Source organism: Colias philodice, chromosome 22 (assembly GCF_061535455.1).
Source record: "Colias philodice isolate Cphi_HAF_F1 chromosome 22, ilColPhil1 Martin Lab GWU primary, whole genome shotgun sequence".
NCBI lineage: Eukaryota > Metazoa > Arthropoda > Insecta > Lepidoptera > Pieridae > Colias > Colias philodice.
This window is the reverse complement of record NC_143107.1, coordinates 3,844,576-3,866,515: the sequence shown is the minus strand read 5'-3', so window position 1 is coordinate 3,866,515 and position 21,940 is coordinate 3,844,576. Positions and strand designations below refer to the sequence as shown.

The 21,940-nt window shown below is 31.7% G+C and overlaps 1 protein-coding gene across 2 annotated transcripts in view; it reads left to right on the top strand.

The window, feature by feature from the left end:
- The window catches only part of Poxn (paired box pox-neuro), a 39,963-nt gene that overhangs the window by 13,474 nt on the left and 4,549 nt on the right, over positions 1 to 21,940 (top strand). For both annotated transcript variants that reach the window (XM_089709207.1, XM_089709208.1), the window contains exons 3-4: positions 7,370 to 7,590; positions 20,207 to 20,408. In XM_089709207.1, the coding sequence (XP_089565333.1) occupies positions 7,370 to 7,590; positions 20,207 to 20,408 (423 nt within the window). The remainder of the gene's footprint in view (positions 1 to 7,369; positions 7,591 to 20,206; positions 20,409 to 21,940) is intronic.

Here is a 21,940-nt window from a genome sequence, read left to right as displayed (position 1 = left end):
GTTATCGCCAACAATTTACCTCACGCATTGAAATCATAAGCCGTTTCAAAGAAGTTCTGGCGGCACCATTACGAGTAATTAAGGAATCAGGTTGAAATCTCGTTGAGATAACATCCGATCGGCCCACCCGGCCAAAAGTGACCAGTTTTTCTAATTTACATGCTTAGTTGGCGTTGAGGCGCGTATAGATTGGTGTTTGGTGACTTGGAATGCTCGGATTTTGTATGGTTGCAAGTTTTGTAATGGTTTCATTGTAAATTTACAGATGCTATAGGTTTTATTTAATAAAAAATGAATAGCAAAAAGCCATTGAAAGAAAGATGGACGAAAGCTTCTTATATAGTCATTGTCATTACATAACAAGTTTATGTATACTGTTTTCTTTGCTTAAAAATATAATTTAGCTAAGTAGGTTTTGATGAAAATAATAAAACAAACAAATAGCTATACATTATAGATATTATTTGATACGGCATAACAATATACGACAATCTGTATTCAAAATATAAAGTAAATATCTTTTTGTGACAAAAAACTCACAGTATACATACTGTGAGTTTTTTGTCCACCCTTATCCTATTAAAGTATGCTGATTCCACAAGCTAAGCTTCTGTTTATTTCTAGTTGAACTCAGTAATTAAAAGTATCGTTCATGTTATGCAGAATTGAAGATTTGATCACAAAGTATCGAATTTATCGTAATATCTCATCGCAGTCATTAAAACGATACTATCGGGGCATTTGAGAAATATTAGATTTCTTTGATATTCCGAATGTTTTGGATCACACACGACGTTTCCGGGTTTTAATTATTTATACGTTGGAGGCTTTATATATTTTAAAGTTTGAAGTGGCTACTGTATTGACTCGTGCTCGAACATTGACTCTATTCTATTAGCTCAAACTCAAACTCAAACATTTATTTATTCAATTAGACTTCTTCTAGAAGCACTTTTGAAACGTAGGTACATATTTTTAACATTTACCTCCGATTCGGAAAGCTGGAAGGAAACCGATTCGATATTATGTAACACTGCCCTAGTGATTTCTGAAACATCTGTGTGTTTCCTTATAGTTCCTTGTTTTCTGTTTGCTATTTATAGCGAATCTGCGCATTGTCTGTTTATTTAATACTTTTTACATTAATTATCCATACTGTTATCAAGTATCTTTAAAATTATAGACAAATAATTTATCAACTTTAACTAACTTCAAAAAATATCATCCAACAACGTAATGCGTCGTTTCGTTAAATGTTAAAGTATCAAGTGGTACTATCATTCGTATTTTTTTATTTTCCATCTTCCATACCAGTATATCATGAAAACAACCTAATCTAAAGCTTTTGGCAATAATACCTCACTTTCCTTATTTATATTTAGGCTCTATCCAATCTTTAACATACTTAAATCTCAGCAAGATATTTTATAAACTGTGAACGCATAAGCGTGTGACGGCTCACGCTTGGCTGATTTCGACGCCTAATGAACTTATTGCTTGGCTATATTGAATCGATCTTGAAAATATAATATGGACATGGTTCGGTTAAAGAACTGTTTAAAATTAAATATAATTTCAACGTAAAACAAATGTATAGAAGTCTTTCAATAATTTTAAAACGGATAAAAGTTTCATCTTTCTTAAAATTATTAAGTGAAATATAATTCTAGTTACGGTTCTTAATTGGCCAATATACATGACGCATAGCTGGACGCTTCTTTGACCATTTAGATCAGACTTTTAAAAAAGCTTGGAATCCAATATTATTCATAGTAGAGCATTCTTAAAGCTTTTCCCACATTTTTTAAAAATTATAAAAAATCTTTATTGTAACCAGCTTCAAAAAAGCTTCTAGCTTTTGCAGCCTCTTATTTGTGAAAGATTTTTAATCAAAGATATAAACAATATCTCTTCACAATTAATATAGAAAATCGATTACAATACACGTATCCACACTAATCTTTACCTAACAAAATATCGGTCCATCAAAGCACTAATACCATCATATACGATTTTCTACTCCACTGTTTACAACTGTGTTACAATTTTATATCGTAAACTTTTATATTTTATTGTCAATTAAATATACCATCGCTGTAGGGCGTTATAAAACGGATTAAGCAATGGCGCGAAATGATCGGGGATTTAGATTAAGATTTTATTCTAGTTATATTTGAGATAAGAAACTGGTATGAACCGGATTATATCCGGTATTCTAGCACATTCTAGCGGGGTACGCGTTAACTCTCGGATTTTGACACATTATTGTATCTAATTGTGTTATAAAACCAGCTACTGTATTCACTTCCAAGACATCCATGTCGAAAACGCTCTTATCTTCGACGTTACAGGGTTCTAAAAGGTCATAATTTTATTTAGAAGTTCAATATTAATAAAACTGTAATTATTGTAATATGTGGATATATATTTATTGCATAGGGAATTCATTTTGTAATTTGAATGTACTGAAGGGTTGAAATGAAACAACACACTCATTCAGAAATAATTTATTATAATATATAAGCTAAAAAATAATTGATAGAAAATACACAAAATATCATCCGAAATGTCTTCATGTTAACTATGACACATCGTTTGATAATAGGGATTTCTTTAGACAAAGCCAAATACACCATTTAATACATTAATTTATTATATCCCTTTCGGTTATCAATTATGAACTCTGTTATCTAATTTCTGATTTAAACTCAAAAACTTCTGGATTGATTTTTAGTCTGTTTTCAGCAATGGATAGCGTGGTTTTCGAGGAAGGTTTTACTTTTACTGTATAAATTATTAATTTTAGATACTGCAAGTGAAGCGTCGGATGGATATCTTTTTCATGTAGGTATAAGTAATTTAAAAAACCCCTAACAAAAAAAACCTACTAGAACCATCACCACTTCCTCTTAGGTATCAAATATGGGCACCACATTTGTTCCACCTTCCTAGCTGCTGGTGACAACTGGTTTTCAGGCCTCTCGTGTGGTTCCAGGACCTTGTAAGCTCTGGGCTTTGAAAACTTCATGTCTATATAGTCGACCCCGTGGGGTTGCCATACTGTTGTGAAGCCAGATCCTGTAATATGGAATAAAAGATTAGTATAAAGAATCTGGCGTTTATATCTGGTACATAGGAGATAGATGAACAGTCGCGATTGTTCATCTATATGGTTTTAGGTGCCTATTATAATCTTAATTTATGTAATAATAGAAAAAAGAAGAACCATTGTGTCCAAAGTACATTTGTAAAGGATTGGTTGATTAATTAGATTTGATGTAACAATTATTATTTTAAAACTTCTATCACGGCAAACATATGAAAACTAATATACTAGCCCCAACTTCACATTGAATAAAAATAAAAACTGTATCTTAAATCACTTTTAAACCAGTAGTTTATTTGTACATCTAACCAAAAAAAGAACTTTTAACTCCTGTATGTTCAGATAATAAAGAGCGAGAGATGATAGAGATTAGAGCTTTACACTAACAGATAAGAGCTTTCTAAATCGTACCAATAGCTTTAGAGAAAACTTCATTAAAGATTAACTTTTTATCAATAAGATAGATGTAGGTACATACTGTCATAATTATCAATGATATCAGGCCGTAAAGTTCCGACCGTGTAAAACCTGAGCTTTTTTACAGCTTCCATATATTCTTCACAGCGACATCGATCCATTTTCAACACAAAAATTATAGTAAATCTGAATAAATATTGCAAAATTGACACTGACACATTTTTATGAAATTTTTAAAACGTCATTTGACAGAGGGAATACTTTTTGCTTTGGTAAGCTTTTGAATTTATTTGCGAATCCCTGCGAATCCATAGATAGACATTTTTAACTGAGATATACTGAGATATATTACAAATGAATGTAAAAGTATACGTTATAACGTGATAAATTATCAGTGATTATACCTCATGTCTACCATTGACTTCCCATGTTTCAACTTTTACATCCAGTAAAAATTATCTAGTCTTTGTCGTATACAAAAACAGCGTGTTAATAAGTTTGTCCATACTATTATATTATAATAGGTACATATCGGCGCGGGGTGTTATGTCTAGCCACATAATAATTCAGTAATCATCCGATATTACCTATACTTTACACTAATATTGAGACAGAATCGTGCAGATCGCTCCCGTATTGACCGGCAACATAAAATCAGTCACAAGCCATAAACATCGCCATAACTTGCGATATATACGAGCTATATTCGCTAAGAAAAAGTTTAAATAACGTTTTACGATCGGATTGTAAAAGCGATATCGTACGATCCCAGTTTTTAAGGCTTCTTGTAAGTTATAACATAAAGTGTATCTCGACATTGTTTGGGAGATCAGAATTTGGTTGAACTATATTGAGATGAGATTCTTATTAATTCCGATTTAATGATTCCTGAAAGAATGTCTTAGAAGTAAATGCAGTTTCTTACACGCTATGTTAAGTACCTGTTAAGAAAATCTTATCAACATGCCGACTCTTACATAATGTGTTTCTGAACATAAAAAAGTGTTAGTGCCGTGCTAGAGTACCGAGAAAAACTATTATTTTAGATTCGACTAGAATCTATCTGAAAATAATGGTTTCTTGGCTTGATTTAACAGCCATCGTTAATTCCACTGACAAAGTCATAAACCAATTCCTGGTTTTACACTATTTATTACTTTAATCTCATAAAATTAAAGTTCTAATTTGTACGTCGCAATTTGCGTTTATGATCTTTTAGAGGTGATAACCTCATAAAATTATGTAATTTTTTACAACGGTTATAATATAATATAAAAATGTGGACGCGATGTCCTCCGTCTAACTTACCCAAATTGAGATAAACAAATTATGGATATTTCCTTGGCAGTTTATCTATTTTATCAATGCAATTACATATTTCCAAAACGATTTGTGCTTTAGTTGTGAATAATGTTTTCAACAGTTCGAGTAACTAAGTCATAACGCACCATATAAATAATTAAATAGAAGTACCAACTATATTATGATTAAACGTTGATCTCTGTATGTATGACTATTATATATTCCCACTCTTTTTAGTAGTCTAAACTAGTCTAAACTCTAGCACACCCACAGCCTCTGGAGAAATTTGTAGGTTGTGTCTTACCACTATTTAGAAATATGTGCTATTACTAACTTATGCCCTATTATTTGTCAAAGGTAGGCAGTAGCCCCAACTATCTATACTCACCTTAACCTTAAAATCATAAAAGGTGTGTGGTACAAATAAACCAAAATAGTGTGCTACCACCTTTAGCGCGGTATTTCACGGCTGTACCGACAACCACCACTCGTGAGCAAATTACTTTGCCTTTTACGATTCTTCCACCGTTGTCGGGAGCCGTTCCACTAAATAATATAAAAGATGGACTTTAATTAGGTTCTCGCTTTAGTGCTAAGAGAAAAGACTGGACGGCGTAAATATTTTTAATGCGTAACCAATTTCCTGTGGGTAATGGTTGAGTTATAGAAATAAGAAAAGCTTTATTATAATTTATAAGTACTTAGTACATTTTTATATATATATAATTAGATAAGATTTATCAAAGTGATATTGTCCAATAAGAAATCACAATTGATTTCTTTCACATTGAATTTGTAGTAAAACGCATCTTCATAAGTTGAACATGTATAAAGGCAAACTTATTTTATAACCTTTCCTACGGAATATGTAATAAAACATCAAATTGAACACAAAATGCATAGTGTAAACATTATAATGGAATTTATAAAACAATTTTTGATCGCCCTCACGTTACAATGTGTTTGCCATATATTATAAACCAATCAGCTGTAAGGGCTCTACTTATAACACACCAATTTCTCTTTATATGAAGACATCAAATATGAATTGTAATTTACGCACACCCTGACGTCGCTTATCAGATATTTTGTTATGAGCAAAAGCGGGAGCCGCATGCTTTTTTTATACGATTAGCAATTGAGAGAAATTTAAATTTTTAATCTGCATTTACTGTTTACAATTTATGTTTTAATTTTAGTTAATGTAAACAAGATGTTTCTGAACGGTTGGTTTATTTTTTATAAACATTCTTGTCTTTGGTTTTCGGGTTCGAAATTCAAAGTTGTAGAATGGTTGTAGACGAACAAAAATAAAAGTAAACGTTAAGTAAACAATGTTTGGCAGTCTAAAATTATTTTAATAATTTTGAGTACGTATAGATTTAAAACAATTTTATTCTTACAAAGACAAAATAATGAATAAAATTAAAAGTTAGTTGAATAAAATTAGAATATAATTGAATTTTTAAGTATGAGCAATCATTTATTTACATATGTATTTTATAAACTGGAAACGCACCTAAATCCACAAACAGAGAGTATTGATGCGAAAATGTATTTATTTTCCTTTAAAAAAGGTTTGTAGTTTTAAATACATAGTTAAATAATGTGCATGTGTATTTAAAAAGTATTTTGTCAAAAGATTAACAACAGACATTTTTTCTTTATAAGAAAGGTATTCCGTCATAAAAAAAATGTTTAGTGGCACGGGCCCCTAATATTATGATCAACAATTGACCATCCAGGTAGAATAGGGAATTTGGCAATCAAATAAATATTAAGCCAAATGAGACAGGTGAACCAAATGTCCGTTTCAATACGAAATAATTCATTGCGACTGCCTTTAATATTGTCTTGTTAATGAATGTGTTTGTTCTTTTATTGTCATTGCTTTTTTATCTGTTGTAATTATCTTTTATAATCTATGGCTTAAAGTTTGTGTAGTATTTTGGAGGCATACGAGTAGGCTTGATATATTGCTGTAAATTCTGCATTGTCGGCTTTTTTGAGAATAAATTAAGTGTTTATTTAAAAGATTTTCCATGTACCGATTATTTATAATGGTGTTCCCTTGTATATATGTGTGATTAATTGTAAATTATTCATGCCGATTTCTTTTGTGCAAAGGTCACGTAAAATGTTTCGTTGCTTGTATTATTTTACTGCGTTATATCGATTCTTTGTTTGAAAAGTGGGTAATTATATATTTAAAAAAATACTGTTGTAATATCTACATAAAATTAAATGTATAGTGCAATTATTTAAATATTTATACAATCATTAACCTAACATAAATATAGATATAAATTCTAAACTATTACTACCCTATTTTTCCAATTTACATTCCTTTCAAAGTGTTTTAACACTTTTATTATTAGCTTCATCTGTAACTTTGAATGTATAACTGACTCTTGATTTGAATGTAACTGAACTTTTATTCACTTTAAATGGACAGATCTCTAACTTTGTACTCTTATCAAAGATAGGTGACAATTCAATAATTTCATCTAACTTTTTATATAAGTTTATTATTTACCTTTCCAGGGCAAGCGGGTGTAAACCAACTAGGAGGGGTGTTCGTGAACGGCCGTCCTCTCCCAGACATGGTGCGGAAGAGGATAGTCGAACTGGCCATCCTGGGTGTCCGCCCGTGTGACATCAGCCGACAGCTGCTGGTCTCACACGGGTGTGTGTCGAAGATACTTACGCGGTTCTATGAAACTGGGTCTATTAGACCCGGCTCGATTGGCGGGAGTAAGACTAAGGTTAGTTTTTAATTTTTATCTACATGTTGAGTTATGTAAAGGGCTATCTTGCGGTTTTTATACGTGTATTGGATTTGTAAATTAAAGACTTTTGAATAGATTTTAAGCGCGATTTATTCACGATAATATACCTATGACATTTCGAACATTTTAAAGCTCACTCTTTTCTGCTCTTTATGATAAGTAGGTACAGTTCATTATTTAATTCATTTTAATATACCTAGTTGTATGCGTTTTTTAATGAATTATTGCTACCGTATCAGTTTCACATTCAGCTTCTGAACTATTGCATAATCAGTATGAAAACTAAATGCGGAGAAAAATGATCTTATTATCTAAAAGCATTAATTTATTACCATGAGTGGACTAATTATTAAACTGATTATATCTAAATACTCTACAACTACATCTACCTTCAGTTAGAAAAATAGGTTAAATGCACATCAAAACGCGTTGTCTCTATGATTTAATGAATCTAGATTTTTCCTACTAATTATTGTGTAGGTCCCGATTAAAATATTAAACAAATGTTTGTGAAATATTTTTTTTTAAGTACCTATTGCTCTACTTTTAAATTTCTCTGTTGTCAATGCTATCTTCTGTAGCTCTACATGTCAATTCAATATTTCCTTGTACATTAACTTAATCATAAAAATTATCGACTTAATTCAATTGACGATTATTGTTATTTCCAAAAATTAAATCGCAATGTAGGTACCTACCACACACGACAAAACAATAATCTCAAAAAATACCCAAGAAAACCGTCCAAAAAGGTTTTCACACACAAAAAAAAGAAAATAAACACTGCAACCGTACAATAAAACGAATGGAGGGGTCACGGCGGCAATCAGTTGTAATTATAAACTATAAAATCACTCCACTTTCGGCTCCTTCGGGTGAGCTTTAGACACGCTTCTCCGGTTGTGTACGCGGGTTCCGTAGTTAATTGTGTTTTAATAGACGAAGAATTTTATTTGCCAATGCTATCGTTGTTAACTTTAACATAAGTATTGGAGGCTATACTATTTTTTTATAATATGTATAAATCTAAGTAATAAAAATTTGTTTCATATTCTAATTCTATCTAATTCTCATATTTTCACACAAACAGATACAATCTTAGTTTTAACATTTTCTTCAACATCAGTACATGGAGAACGAATCTTAAAATTAGATATATTATTGTGGGAGGCCATTACAATTTACAGGTATATCGGTACCTATCTTCTATAGCTCTACATTTTACATGAATATGTTAATATTGAAATCTGTCTCACCGGGGATTTTACATAATATAAGTAACCCCTAAAATCTCGAAACAGCAGCGGTGAACGTATCGACCTCACTAAATTCGGTACGCCAATAAACCATTTTGTACCCACAAACGAATGCCGCCGCCAAAAAATTGATTATAACAAAATGTACCGAATCACCCAACTCTTTTATTGCCTTTATGGAAATGTTTAATTGACTACTAATCAAGCTATACGTTCGGAAATCGGGCTGAGATCATCGATACGTAGAAAATATTGATGTAGCGAAATGAAAATAGCTTTATAATCGTCTGTTTATAATGTGCAATTACGGAAAGCTGCATTAATATTAAATTTTATTAGGATTCATTTAAATGTTTATTGTTTATTAATTTAAGATGTGTTTCTTATTGTAGATACTACCTACATCTTACATGTTAGGCGGAAATTAAAATCATCTTTCACTTTTCATTGCATAATCCGATTTTACATTGAAGTTTTAGTATTTAGCTGTATTATTATTCAGATTCATCTATATATACAAAGAAAATTGTACATTTCCAAAAGGAAACAGAAAGTTACATTAAAAATCGAATCATAAATTATCCTATGTTTAGTTTGAAATTTATCATACGCATTTTATTTCGACCGAAACAAATCGCCAGTGTGGGAAAACACGCAATCGCAAGCGACTGTGTAACAAATATTAACCGTTATTAATAATATACCATGGTACAAAGACCCAGGCATTTACCAAATTAAAAACAAAACAAAATTAAAAAAAGAACACACATGTCAATCTGACGTTTCTGACAACGCCAAAAAGCACATTTTCGCGCGCTTCCATAGTGATAGTGATGCGCGGTATCTAACTCTTACGTTACAATTATACAAATACGATACGCTTTTATCGATTATCCGTGATCGACAGAAGCGTTTACCGTCTCGATCTAGCTTCCACTTGATAATTGAACTTGGCATTCCCGTAACCGTTTCAGACAAAAGTATTTAACGAATCGAATGGCTATTAAGTACGAATCGATTATAATCTCTGGTTATGTTTCCAGTTTTATTCTCGATTGATCCGGTAACATCGATTAATCGACCGAATATTATTAGGTTGGATTTTTTACGGTTGCTATTGAACAATTAGCGGTAAGGTTAATGTTGGATGTCTGAAGATGAACATAAATCGTAACTTTATCTTCTATATCTAAAGGTTTTATAAAAATAATTAGAAAAATAAAAGCTCTATTTTCAAATGCTTGACTTCGTTCACTTCGTTTTTCTTTAGCAACCTTTACAAAAAATTAAACATTAAATTTTTTTAACATATAGTATTTTCTTTCATAAATTTTTCACATATGACACCAAGCCGCAAGCGATTCTTAAATATAAACCAACCCGTAAGTATTGAGATGCAAAAAGCTTTGAACAAACAACGTCATGTCACGAAAAAAAAGTATTTGATTCTATTTTTAAATTTATAGTCATAATGCACGGAAAATAGGTGCAACATAAGCTGGTTTTGCACGACTCAATCGACCACACGGACTTATCCTCGAGTTTACGACCAAAAGTTATGCTTTTTATGATCGATGGCCACAATTTACGACCAAATGACCATAATTAGAGATCACACCGCGCTTCGCTTTATGGCGTTGTATTGACCACTTTCACACTAAATTTGATTGTTACAACGGTTTTGACTAATGCTTCCAAGTATAAAGTTTAATTGTGATTGCGATTTTTAATATTTGTTATAATTGGTTTAATGTTCGGAAGATTTTATTCCAATTAGACGGATCTTTTATTTTTTTTAAGAAGTAACTAGAATATATTATGTAAAATATGAACATTAATTAAGTTGTTATCATTCGTTCAAATATCCGTAATCGAATTCTTTGTGGCTAGCATGGCATGTATATTATATTATATAGAGCCCTTGATGTGATCATTGGCAAAAACGAATGAATATCTAACAATAGGTAAGGTAATAGAGCTAAAATGACAGCCTTTAACCGAATATCGAATCCCACTTTCGGTTTCGTTATTTAGATGAGCCACTATATCCAAAAATACATCTCCCTGTGAACATTTTCAATTACCCTTAAGAATCCTTCCTCCTCAAACTAAGGATAGTCATAGACGTAGAAAGCTAGCATATAATTGCAATCTTACGGTAAACTTATATGGCCAATTAGCGACTTAGCAAGTACTTGAAGTTTTTATTCGACATGCCTTACGAAGGTTACACATAAATTATTAATTTTGCTTCATTATTCCCATGCTAATTTGTATGAAATTTATGTTGAGTGACTATGTAATATTAATAAGCATTTAATAATATAAAACTCGTGTAATGTTCTGTTGTCATTGTTCGCTTTGTTTATTTTAAAAAATATGAATTCACTAATTTCTCAGGAAAGTAAGTAATATAAGTAACCAGCTATTTATAATGTTAATATACTTATGATTAAATACCAATACCATAATCGATATATTATAACTTTTACATTCCCATTTCTTTATGCCCATGACAAGAAAATAATTGTTAGGTAGGTACTCTACTTACTTTACTCTACGCGAAATTGAACTAATCTTTTGAGCTTAAAGTTTTAAGCTGGTATTGGAAATGAAGGTAGATTATAGTAGGTACATACCTAGATTCTAGATACGGAATAATACATACCTAATACTTATTAGACCGTGCTACTACTTAGTACTTACCTTTATTTTTACTTTATTTACTTTATCCCACAATCAATCCAAACCTATGAAGATTACTAACAATAATACTGTTTAGTAACAAAGAAGGAAATGACCTAATGAACGATTTCAAAACGCTTAACCCTTACCCACCCTCGATTTCCGGTAGCGCTTATCATAATCATACATGTTGAAGTTAGGGTTAAAAATTTAAAATTGTTATATCTCAATTGAATCTAAAGAGTATTCGTATTGTTATTGCTGTAATGCATTATTTTAATTATTTTAATGTAATTTAATTTATGCGTGTATGGTTGATTGCTAATTGTTGGATTGTACTCTAATTTTTCCCGATTATAATGTCGTATAATTGATTAATATTTTTTATTCTGTTAATTTATTCAGATTTATGTATGTACACTGAGAAAACGTAACGGCTATAAATAATCAAGTTGCTGCTATTTACAACCGAGTAACTTGCTTCGGAGGGAGCCTGCAAAGTTTGTTGCTAAAATTATACAAGTCAACTTTGTTAACGTATGTTGGTAATATAAGCCCACTAAGGTGGTCAAAAAATACGTATTAAGGGTTTGTTGCTTTTAACCTATTCACTCAGTAAACTTAACAAACCTATTTACTATTGTCAATCGTGTTACTCTTTTAACAATACCCAACGTGCTCTGTTGTTTTTAGCAAAGTAATTCAGTGATTTCAAATATGTTGCTTTGTAAAACTAGCTAAGTAACACAATAATGTTAATCATATTTATTGGGTAGGGACAGCCAATCTACTTTGTTACTTCTACTCAATTAAAAATTTGTATACGTAGCCAAGTTACTGGGTACTGTCAATCGTGTTCATTGGGTAACTATAACTAAATATACTCTGTTCTTTCTAGTCAATTAAGATTGGTATATTTAGCCAAGTTACTTTGAATTCTTAGGCGGGTTTATTAGGTAACCATAGCTAAAATACTTGGTTGCAAGTAATAATTCAAACGACACATATTAAGCTATATATTTTCAGTATAAGCTGACCTGTGAATGTTCGTAAAACCTATACAAGGTGTAAGGGGATATACACATCCGAACAGGGCGTGATGTACTGTTCAGTTTCATCAGTACATCACGCCCTGCTTAGATGTGTACCCCCTTTCTGTTACACCCTGTATACAATGTGAGGTCAGCTCATACTGAAAATATTTATCTAGTTCGATATGTTGTCATTTCTACCATTATTAATGCAGTGGGAAAAATTTTGGCATGTCGGAAAAAAAGCCAATGAAACGTTCATGTAGGAAAACAACACTAATTTTGCCGACACACCAAAAACTTAGAAGAAACTGAAAGAAAATTATGCACATTAATGAAATTAGCTTTATTCAGTACATGATACAATCATTTCAAGTAACATATCTACTACTTACACTTAAATACTACTACTTTTAAAAATAGTACACAATTCACAATGTCAAGAAACGATACTGGAGTTCTGTGTTTTAATTTTCACAATAACAGGGTGAAATATAAATCATGAGCAAACTTTTAAGCAATGACTCAGACTAAACCTGAACAACTTTAATTAGGTATAGGACCAAATCCAACATCTTAAAAGAAATATCAGCTGTTTCATAATATACAAAAGTGGAATTATCTACTATGCCAAAATCTACGGAACAGCTGATTTTATTTCGCGATGTTGGAGTTTGTTCTCTAATGAAAGTGGTTTAGGTTTGTTTACATAAAAACAAACAACCATTATGGTAATGTAAGCAAGTTAATACACCTAAATTGTACTTATAAATGTATTTGATAAGTCAAAAGTTTAGGCAAAAACCATAGAATAAGCTAGGAGAATAAGTAATCTTTTTGATCTAATAATTTTATTACAACTCAACAAGTAAATCCGTCATTTTTTTTAAACATTTGAATTTATTCTCATTGAAACATAATTCACATTCGTCTTCGGGAAAATGATCATAAATGCTAACTAAACTTAAACATTTTTTGCACCAAAAAAAATTTAAGTACAATAAGCTCTTTACATATTGTTCGTTTTCTATTATAAAATATTCTGGTTGAACCTCGTTACAAATTTGATGTGTAGATATGCAGATATCATATCGGAACTATATCGTACCTACCTTATGTAATTTACATATTAAAGTAATAGGTATATGACAATATGATGCTTGATCAGAAGTAACTTACTAATTCAAATTTATTTTTGGTTTGATTGTGGGGAAGCTTTCAGTGATTTCGGTATATTGTCCTTTGCTTTTCATATCTTTTTCTAGCTGTAAACAAATAAAAAAAAACGTAAGTAAGTATACAAAAGTAATTAAACTAAAGCAGACAAAAAATTCTAAAAAAACTTAACTCACCAGAAGATATCCTTTGGGTTTTTTAGTATGAGAGCTGAGGAGCTATGGTTAACTCTTTTGCAGCAATTAGCCTCGTCTCTGTAGTTTCTTGCCACTTTAGTTCTACGGCTGTCCATGGCTCAGAGGAGTTTTTGAGCCATAATAGTTTGTCTTCTGCATCTTGCTCTTCTATAATAGTTTGATTAAAATTCAAAATGATGATGAAAAATTATTGTTTTTAATGTAAATTTGAATCTGCCTTGTAGGTGCTGAGGCGGCGCTTCAACAGACACGTTCGTCACTCGACTATGATTTGATAGAAATGGCCGACTTTGCAGGCTACGCAGCCAATTCCTTGTTTAATTTTTATCAAGTTACTCGGTCAAAAATAGTATTCGCTCCATTGTTAATTGCCGAGCTGTGCTTATCTACCAATAGATAAGTTACTTGTTTGTTTTTAAGTAAGAAACACGGTTATATGTATCATAGCAAGTTATTTAATTTTAGCCAAATAATATTATGTCTAAATTTAAATGATTTACTTGTCATTCAATGATAATGTGAGCTTGTTTATTTTTAACCGAACTCTGTGTAAATAGTAACCAACTATGGTTAAGTCTAAAATTAAATAACTTACTTATCATTAAATAATAACGTAAGCTTGTCTATTTTGAACCTAATTCGGTAAAGGTAATATTGACCGAGTCGGTAATTTTGAAATAAATAAGTACTTTTTTAATAATAGCCAAGAATATTTAGCAATACTTGCTTGTATAATACTAGCAAAGCTTTAATACACATTTTAAATATGTCTTGATTGAATGCAGCAGAATAATTTTTAACCCAGCTAAATTGGTACTTTGCTAAAGCAAAATTTTCTCAGTGTAGCGTCATTTTGTAAAGTCAACGTTATTAATGTAAATTAGGCGTTTATCTGTTATTAGATTCATTCAGAGATTGATAGAACCGACAATAAAATTGAAAAATGTACTATCGTAAAGTTACCTATGCGACGATAATACGTTTTACATATTGTCTTATCAATTAACTAATCGTATTAAGTATAAATAAATCTTTCAGAAAAAAGAGGATCCTTTTAACTAGAGTAATATATAGCAAAAATTCATTGTAAAATCATCATCACCCCTTACACAAAGGTACAAATAAAAAGCCACTAATAAATACTCCACCTATAATATTTCACAAATTAAAACGAAACATAATTACACCTTCACCGTCAGGGATGACAAATAGATACGATTCCCATGAATTTAAACCAACATATTCGTATATTATTGAAAACTCCGATAATAATCTAAAACTCAATAACATGCTAAAGCCACATTAACAGCTATGACAAACAGAATAACGTGAATATTTTGTGCTGGCAACGTGTTAGCCGTGTTTAATTGCGCAAGCAACACCGAAGCATTTGTATTTAATTTCAGGTTAATCATGGACACGTTTGAATCGAATTCCCTATAATTACACAGAAAAACGCTACAAAAACGTTTCATACAATTCTGGTACTTTTTCTATAAATATTGCTATGTTGTTGTTAATTTTTCATGTATATAGGTACATGCGTGTCATCTAAAATTGAATTAAATAACCAATACATTATTATTAATTGTAATTTATTGTCCGTCACCTGAATTAAAAGTAATAAAAAATAAAAATTATACAAGTTTATTCACATTTCTAATTAAACTTTAATTGTCAATGTTTTAAATTCAAATAGGTATAGATTTTATAATAATATCTACTTATGTTTAACATCAGAATAGAATAAATTTCTTTGAAGAATCTATCTGTGTATGAGTAGGTAATGGATTGTCATCGTTACTAAAATTTAATGATAAACCTAGGTGTATAAAAACGAAATAATTGATCTTTATACATATTATAATGCATAGTTCTTGGAACTTACATAACTCATAAATCGAATATTATTACATAGTCACCGTAAATACAAAGTAAATGATAACATACATAAGAAAATGAGGAAAATTGTTATATAATTGTGCTAAAAACAATACGTGAATTACATAAACAAATGATTTTGCTTAATATACTCGATGCATAACAAATCATAAAATACAGCTTTAAGATTATTAATGAAATGATGATTGTTTTACAAGAATCTAGTAAAATACCATAATTTATGTTATGCGTAAATAATTATATTAAGTATCCACGGTACTAGTTTTTTGTTAACTCATTGAAAGGACAAGTATTTTCCTATCAATATGTGATTAGCTTAGATTTATGCTAAGATTAACAATCTGTCAGATCTGACTTTAATTAAACGTTATAATCTGTGTAACAGGCACAAAAAGTTTCGTTAATCAACGACAATAGACTTCTGAAAAAAATATAGAAACTCTTTTATCTATAATGTCAAATGGAACGCGATCGAAACGTCGTTCCATATTCGAATAATTAGGTCTTTTTCCGAGTGCAATCTGAAGTGGCATCGGGGTAATTTGTAACAGTAATGGCGCGATTGGTCAAGCCGGGTCATGGGAGCGGCGAGCACCTGTCAACCGTTGTCAACCTATCGTCGTGGTTATCTATTAATGCCTTAATAACCACGATTAGGGATGTGGAATTTAGAAGGAACGTTTGACAAAAACGTTTTTTGAAGATAACATGCGAGATCTTGTTATACGTTATTTGTGGTTTGCAATGTAACGGAATCTTTTTGGTTAATTAGTTTGAAAAGTCGACGTTCCGTTTTGTTTTTTATTTCATAAAATTTATTTGTGACTTGGCTTAACATTAATATTTAAATTTTAAATAAGGTGTATCGATAAATGGTGTACGTATTATTGAAGACTTTTATTAGCACTATTATTTATGACACATCTATGCCTTCAGCCTTGTGACAGTTCTGAAGACCAATATAAAATATCTATTTATTCATCACAGAAATATAGCACAGAGAACAGGAAACATGCGTTCATAAATAAAAGTTTATTTCCAAACGATTTATATTTTATTGTAGTCTGTGGCTGTGCACAGAACATCAATATGTTTCCGTAACACTGGACGGATTTGCACAGATAATATTCACTTTATGGTGGCTCACGTGGATTATACTGTCGATATTATTACTCGCCTCTTAATACCGTAAAGCTGCTTCATAAAACATATTGGAAATACTTGATACACTTTATCTGATGCCGCTTTAGTTTCACCGTTATTTGTGTATTGTCAATAACGGATAGTGAAATCGAACAATTTATGAGTAAGTACATAATACTAATATGTATGACTGATGATGTATTGGTATTGCACGATAATACTTTTAGCAGTTTCTGCTTAGCTTATCTGTTTGTTAAAATGCCAAAATATATAAAAAATATGTATTATAATATGTACCTCAAAGAGAGCATCCGCTGAAATTAAAATACTCTAATTTTCCGCTCCTGGTGGCTAATAAATTTCTACCTATTTGGCTAAACGCCGAACGGAAAATTAATTCAATATTTTATGCATAATCTCTACAGTGAGCACTATTTAAGTAAGTAATATTTTTTATTATATTTGAATTTGAATTTGAATTTGAATTTATTATATGATTATGTTTAGGCTCCTTTTTATTTTTATTTGTTTTTTATTTATTTATCCGTCATAATCAGCAGTGGTTCATGAACCAGCATCGGTTTCATAATGAAACACAAACCGCAGCATAAAAAGAATATTACCGTCAATAATTACATACAAAAACTAATTATCTAGACTAGTTATTACAATAATCTACAATGCCCCTTAAATATTCACCTTTGATATTCGAATGTCATAACGGTGTCGCGCAATCATTTTTTTATAATAAAAAACGTCAACTCCTAGACAAGCAACGCACCTGCAATACCATTAAGCCAATATTAACTGCGGAGAATCTCTTCCTCCCTCGAATTAATATCGAATCAATCCGTCATTAAAGCAACGGGTCTCACGCCCCGGCAAATTATCTTTCACCCCATCAGGAAGGTGGAAAGTCTAATAGAAATCGGTAATAAGAAACGCTAATCGTGCACGCGTTTGTGGACAGTTAGGAGGCCATCTTGTTTTGTAGCGGCCCGCAAAAACTTATATTGGATGTGTCAAGGTATGATGGATGTTTGCGCACAAAAAGCGTCGCGTACGGAACCGATCGTCACGGAATGCAACTACTGGTCTACCGCTTTCATAATCGATCTTTCGTACCGTAATATCGCCATGATTCTGCTTGTAACGGATCGTTTCGGATTTCATAACTTTTGTTTACAGTAAACGAGAGGATTGGTGGCGTTTACGCGTTTGGCGCGGTGAATTTGAATTGCGAATGTTTTCTTTTTCTTTACTATACCTACGCGGGATACCTGTTCGTCAGTTTCTTATAAGTAAATTGATCAGTTTCAAATTAGGACTAAGTTGAGCTCATACCCTTAAGAATTTTATTTCATGGGTCATTTTTTGAAATACACATAGACAACTTGAGGAACATTATTAAGCACTTCCATCATTTATATGCGCGTAATATTTGCGTACGTACATAATCAAAGCGCTCCCCAACCACTTAACACCCAAAAATAAGTGACCATCAAATTAAAAGATAGAGCCGTTAGTAGTTAATTTTCTGATATAGTAAGCACTTGAACATCAACTAATGAGGAAAGCCGGGGGACTAAGCAAGTCATTATGGCCGACACCTGTCTATTCGCACGGACTTTCATTTCATTTATTGCCTACTAAAGATATACTGTAATGAAAAATTCCAATGTTCTGATACTGTTGAATAACACGCGTGTTTTGTTTTTATGATACCTAGTAGATTTCGTTAAGAGGGCGTTTTTATAGTTATTAAAAATGTATACTTAGGATTTATAACGCACTAGACTGATTGTTCAACGGTGTCATTACAAATACTTAGGTAGGTACCTAACTATGTGATTTTTTATTGGACTGATTTATAAAAATAATCTGATCTGGCTTAACTTTTTTTTCCCTTTTTTGCATTAAAAATTTGGACATCAGGTGTAAAAATGAAACAATAAAATAAAAAATATTTCATACAAAATTGCCTAAATATTTTGACAGCTTGAATGTCGGACGCATCAAAATAATCATAGACTATCCTAATCGCACATATCCTTCGATTTACAAATTAAATGTAGTCATTGCCATTATATAGAGAAAAAAGAGAAAAAAAAGTAGTCGGCATTATCCAAACGTTCAATAGGATATCGATTGAGCGTCTAATGGCGTAATTGCTAGTTTCCCGCCAAAATTAACGCCTTGAAATCCAAGTGGGTGCTTCGGTCCGTGGACTACTATTTACACATTATCTTTGACAGACTGCGTTAAGTTTATAATTATATACCTATCGATGCTTGCGTGGAAGTTGCGTTTTAGAAAAAGTGGTTGTAATGGATTTTCGAACATGTGGTTTTGTAGTTTCTTTGAGACATATCATACATCTGTCCCAAATAAAATTGTTCCGTTTATGCGTACAAATGCACTTTTAAATATGAATCAATTACCTACGCTTTGTTTTTGCATAAATACGGAGTGTAGGCGGGCACGTAAAACGTAGGCAGAAAAAATAAATTACTCTTACTTCCCTGTACGTTAAATGAGATGTTTCTCGGTAAAACAAACAACGTATCGAAGTATATCATTATTAAACAGCCATTAAGTAAACGCGTTATTGGATCCGGCATCTGAACCACCTTATAATTTTATGACAATAATGCTTAGTTTGTTTAAATTTTTCACGTTCTACGTACAATTTAAATTTTAGGAAGAGCTTGAAGAGAATTTAAGTCGCTATTTCTATCAATTTTTACTATTTTTGGGATCACATATACACCTAATTGAACAAATTAAACTGCCAATAAATTAAAAAATATAAGAAAACTTATCTTGCGAAGTAAAGGGTTAATAAAAATAGCAAAATTAATATGTATTCCTATAAAATATGTAGACCTACCTATTTCATGTTAGAAGTAAAATACAGCTGTACCTATTTCATGTTAGAAGTAAAACAGAAAATTAATGTTTCGTTTATTCTGTTAGTAAAAACTAAAAATGTTTTCAATCAACAACAGTTTTGAAAATAATACCTACATGCGAATTTCCAATTACCATACCATCGGGCAGCGATTCAGTAATAAATTAGACGGCATTCAGTCAATAAGAATAGGTATGGTGAAAAAAGGAAACAATTTTCTGAAACATTTTTTTAATCTTTGTTTTTAACAAATATTCAACACGTCAAATAAACATAAAAATCTCTTTCCAGCAAGTGGCAACACCGACCGTCGTGAAGAAAATACTACGCTTGAAGCAAGAGAACCCAGGCATGTTCGCTTGGGAGATTCGCGAGCGGCTTCTCAGCGCTAGAGTGTGCGAGCCGCACTCAATACCGTCTGTGTCGTCCGTGAATAGGATCCTTAGAAACAGTGGCCTGGCGTGGAGTGATGATGACACGAGAAACTCGCATGGTAAGCATAAATAGAGAAAGAGAAGCAAGTTTGTTCGTTTAAAGATACGCGAGAGTGTGCGAGCCGCACTCCATAGGTACCTTCTGTGTCGTCCGTGAATAGGATCCTTAGGAACAGCGGCATGGCGTGGAGACTGGAGCGACGATGACACGAGAAACTCGCACGGTAAGCAAACTGCAAAGATTATAGAGCTCAGTGAACCAAGTTTGTTCGCTCAGCATATACGCGAGCGCTGCTCAACGCGAGTGTGCAAGAGCAAGCCCTACACTGAGAAAATTTTGCTTTAGCAAAGTACCAATTTAGCTCGGTTAAAAATTATTCTGCTGCATTCAATCAAGACATATTTAAAATGTGCATTAAAGCTTTGCTAGTATTATACAAGCAAGTATTGCTAAATATTCTTAGCTATTATTAAAAAAGTACTTATTTATTTCAAAATTAACGACTCGGTCAATATTACCTTTACCGAATTAGGTTCAAAATAGACAAGCTTACGTCATTATTTAATGATAAGTAAGTTATTTATTTTTAGACTTAACTATAGTTGGCTACTATTTACACAGAGTTCGGTTAAAAATAAACAAGCTTACATTATCATTGAATGACAAGTAAATCATTTAAATTTAGACATAATATTATTTGGCTAAAATTAAATCACTTGCTATGAAGCATATAACCGTGTTTCTTACTTAAAAACAAACAAGTAACTTATCTATTGGTACATAAGCATAGCTCGGCAATTAACAATGGAGCGAATACTATTTTTGACCGAGTAACTTGATAAAAATTAAACAAGGAATTGGCTGCGTAGCCTGCAAAGTCGGCCATTTCTATCAAATCATAGTCGAGTGACGAACGTGTCTGTTGAAGCGCCGCGGCCGCCTCAGCACCTTCCAGGCAGATTCAAATTTACATTAAAAACAATAATTTTTCATCATCATTTTGAATTTTAATCAAACTATTATAGAAGAGCAAGATGCAGAAGACAAACTATTATGGCTCAAAAACTCCTCTGAGCCATGGACAGCCGTAGAACTAAAGTGGCAAGAAACTACAGAGACGAGGCTCATTGCTGCAAAAGAGTTAACCATAGCTCCAATACCTCAATACAATGAATATGCTGCTCTTAAAAAACCCAAAGGATATCTTCTGGTGAGTTAAGTTTTTTAGAATTTTTTGTCTGCTTTAGTTTAATTACTTTTGTATACTTACTTACGTTTTTTTTTATTTGTCTACAGCTAGAAAAAGATATGAAAAGCAAAGGACAATATACCGAAATCACTGAAAGCTTCCCCACAATCAAACCAAAAATAAATTTGAATTAGTAAGTTACTTCTGATCAAGCATCATATTGTCATATACCTATTACTTTAATATGTAAATTACATAAGGTAGGTACGATATAGTTCCGATATGATATCTGCATATCTACACATCAAATTTGTAACGAGGTTCAACCAGAATATTTTATAATAGAAAACGAACAATATGTAAAGAGCTTATTGTACTTAAATTTTTTTTGGTGCAAAAAA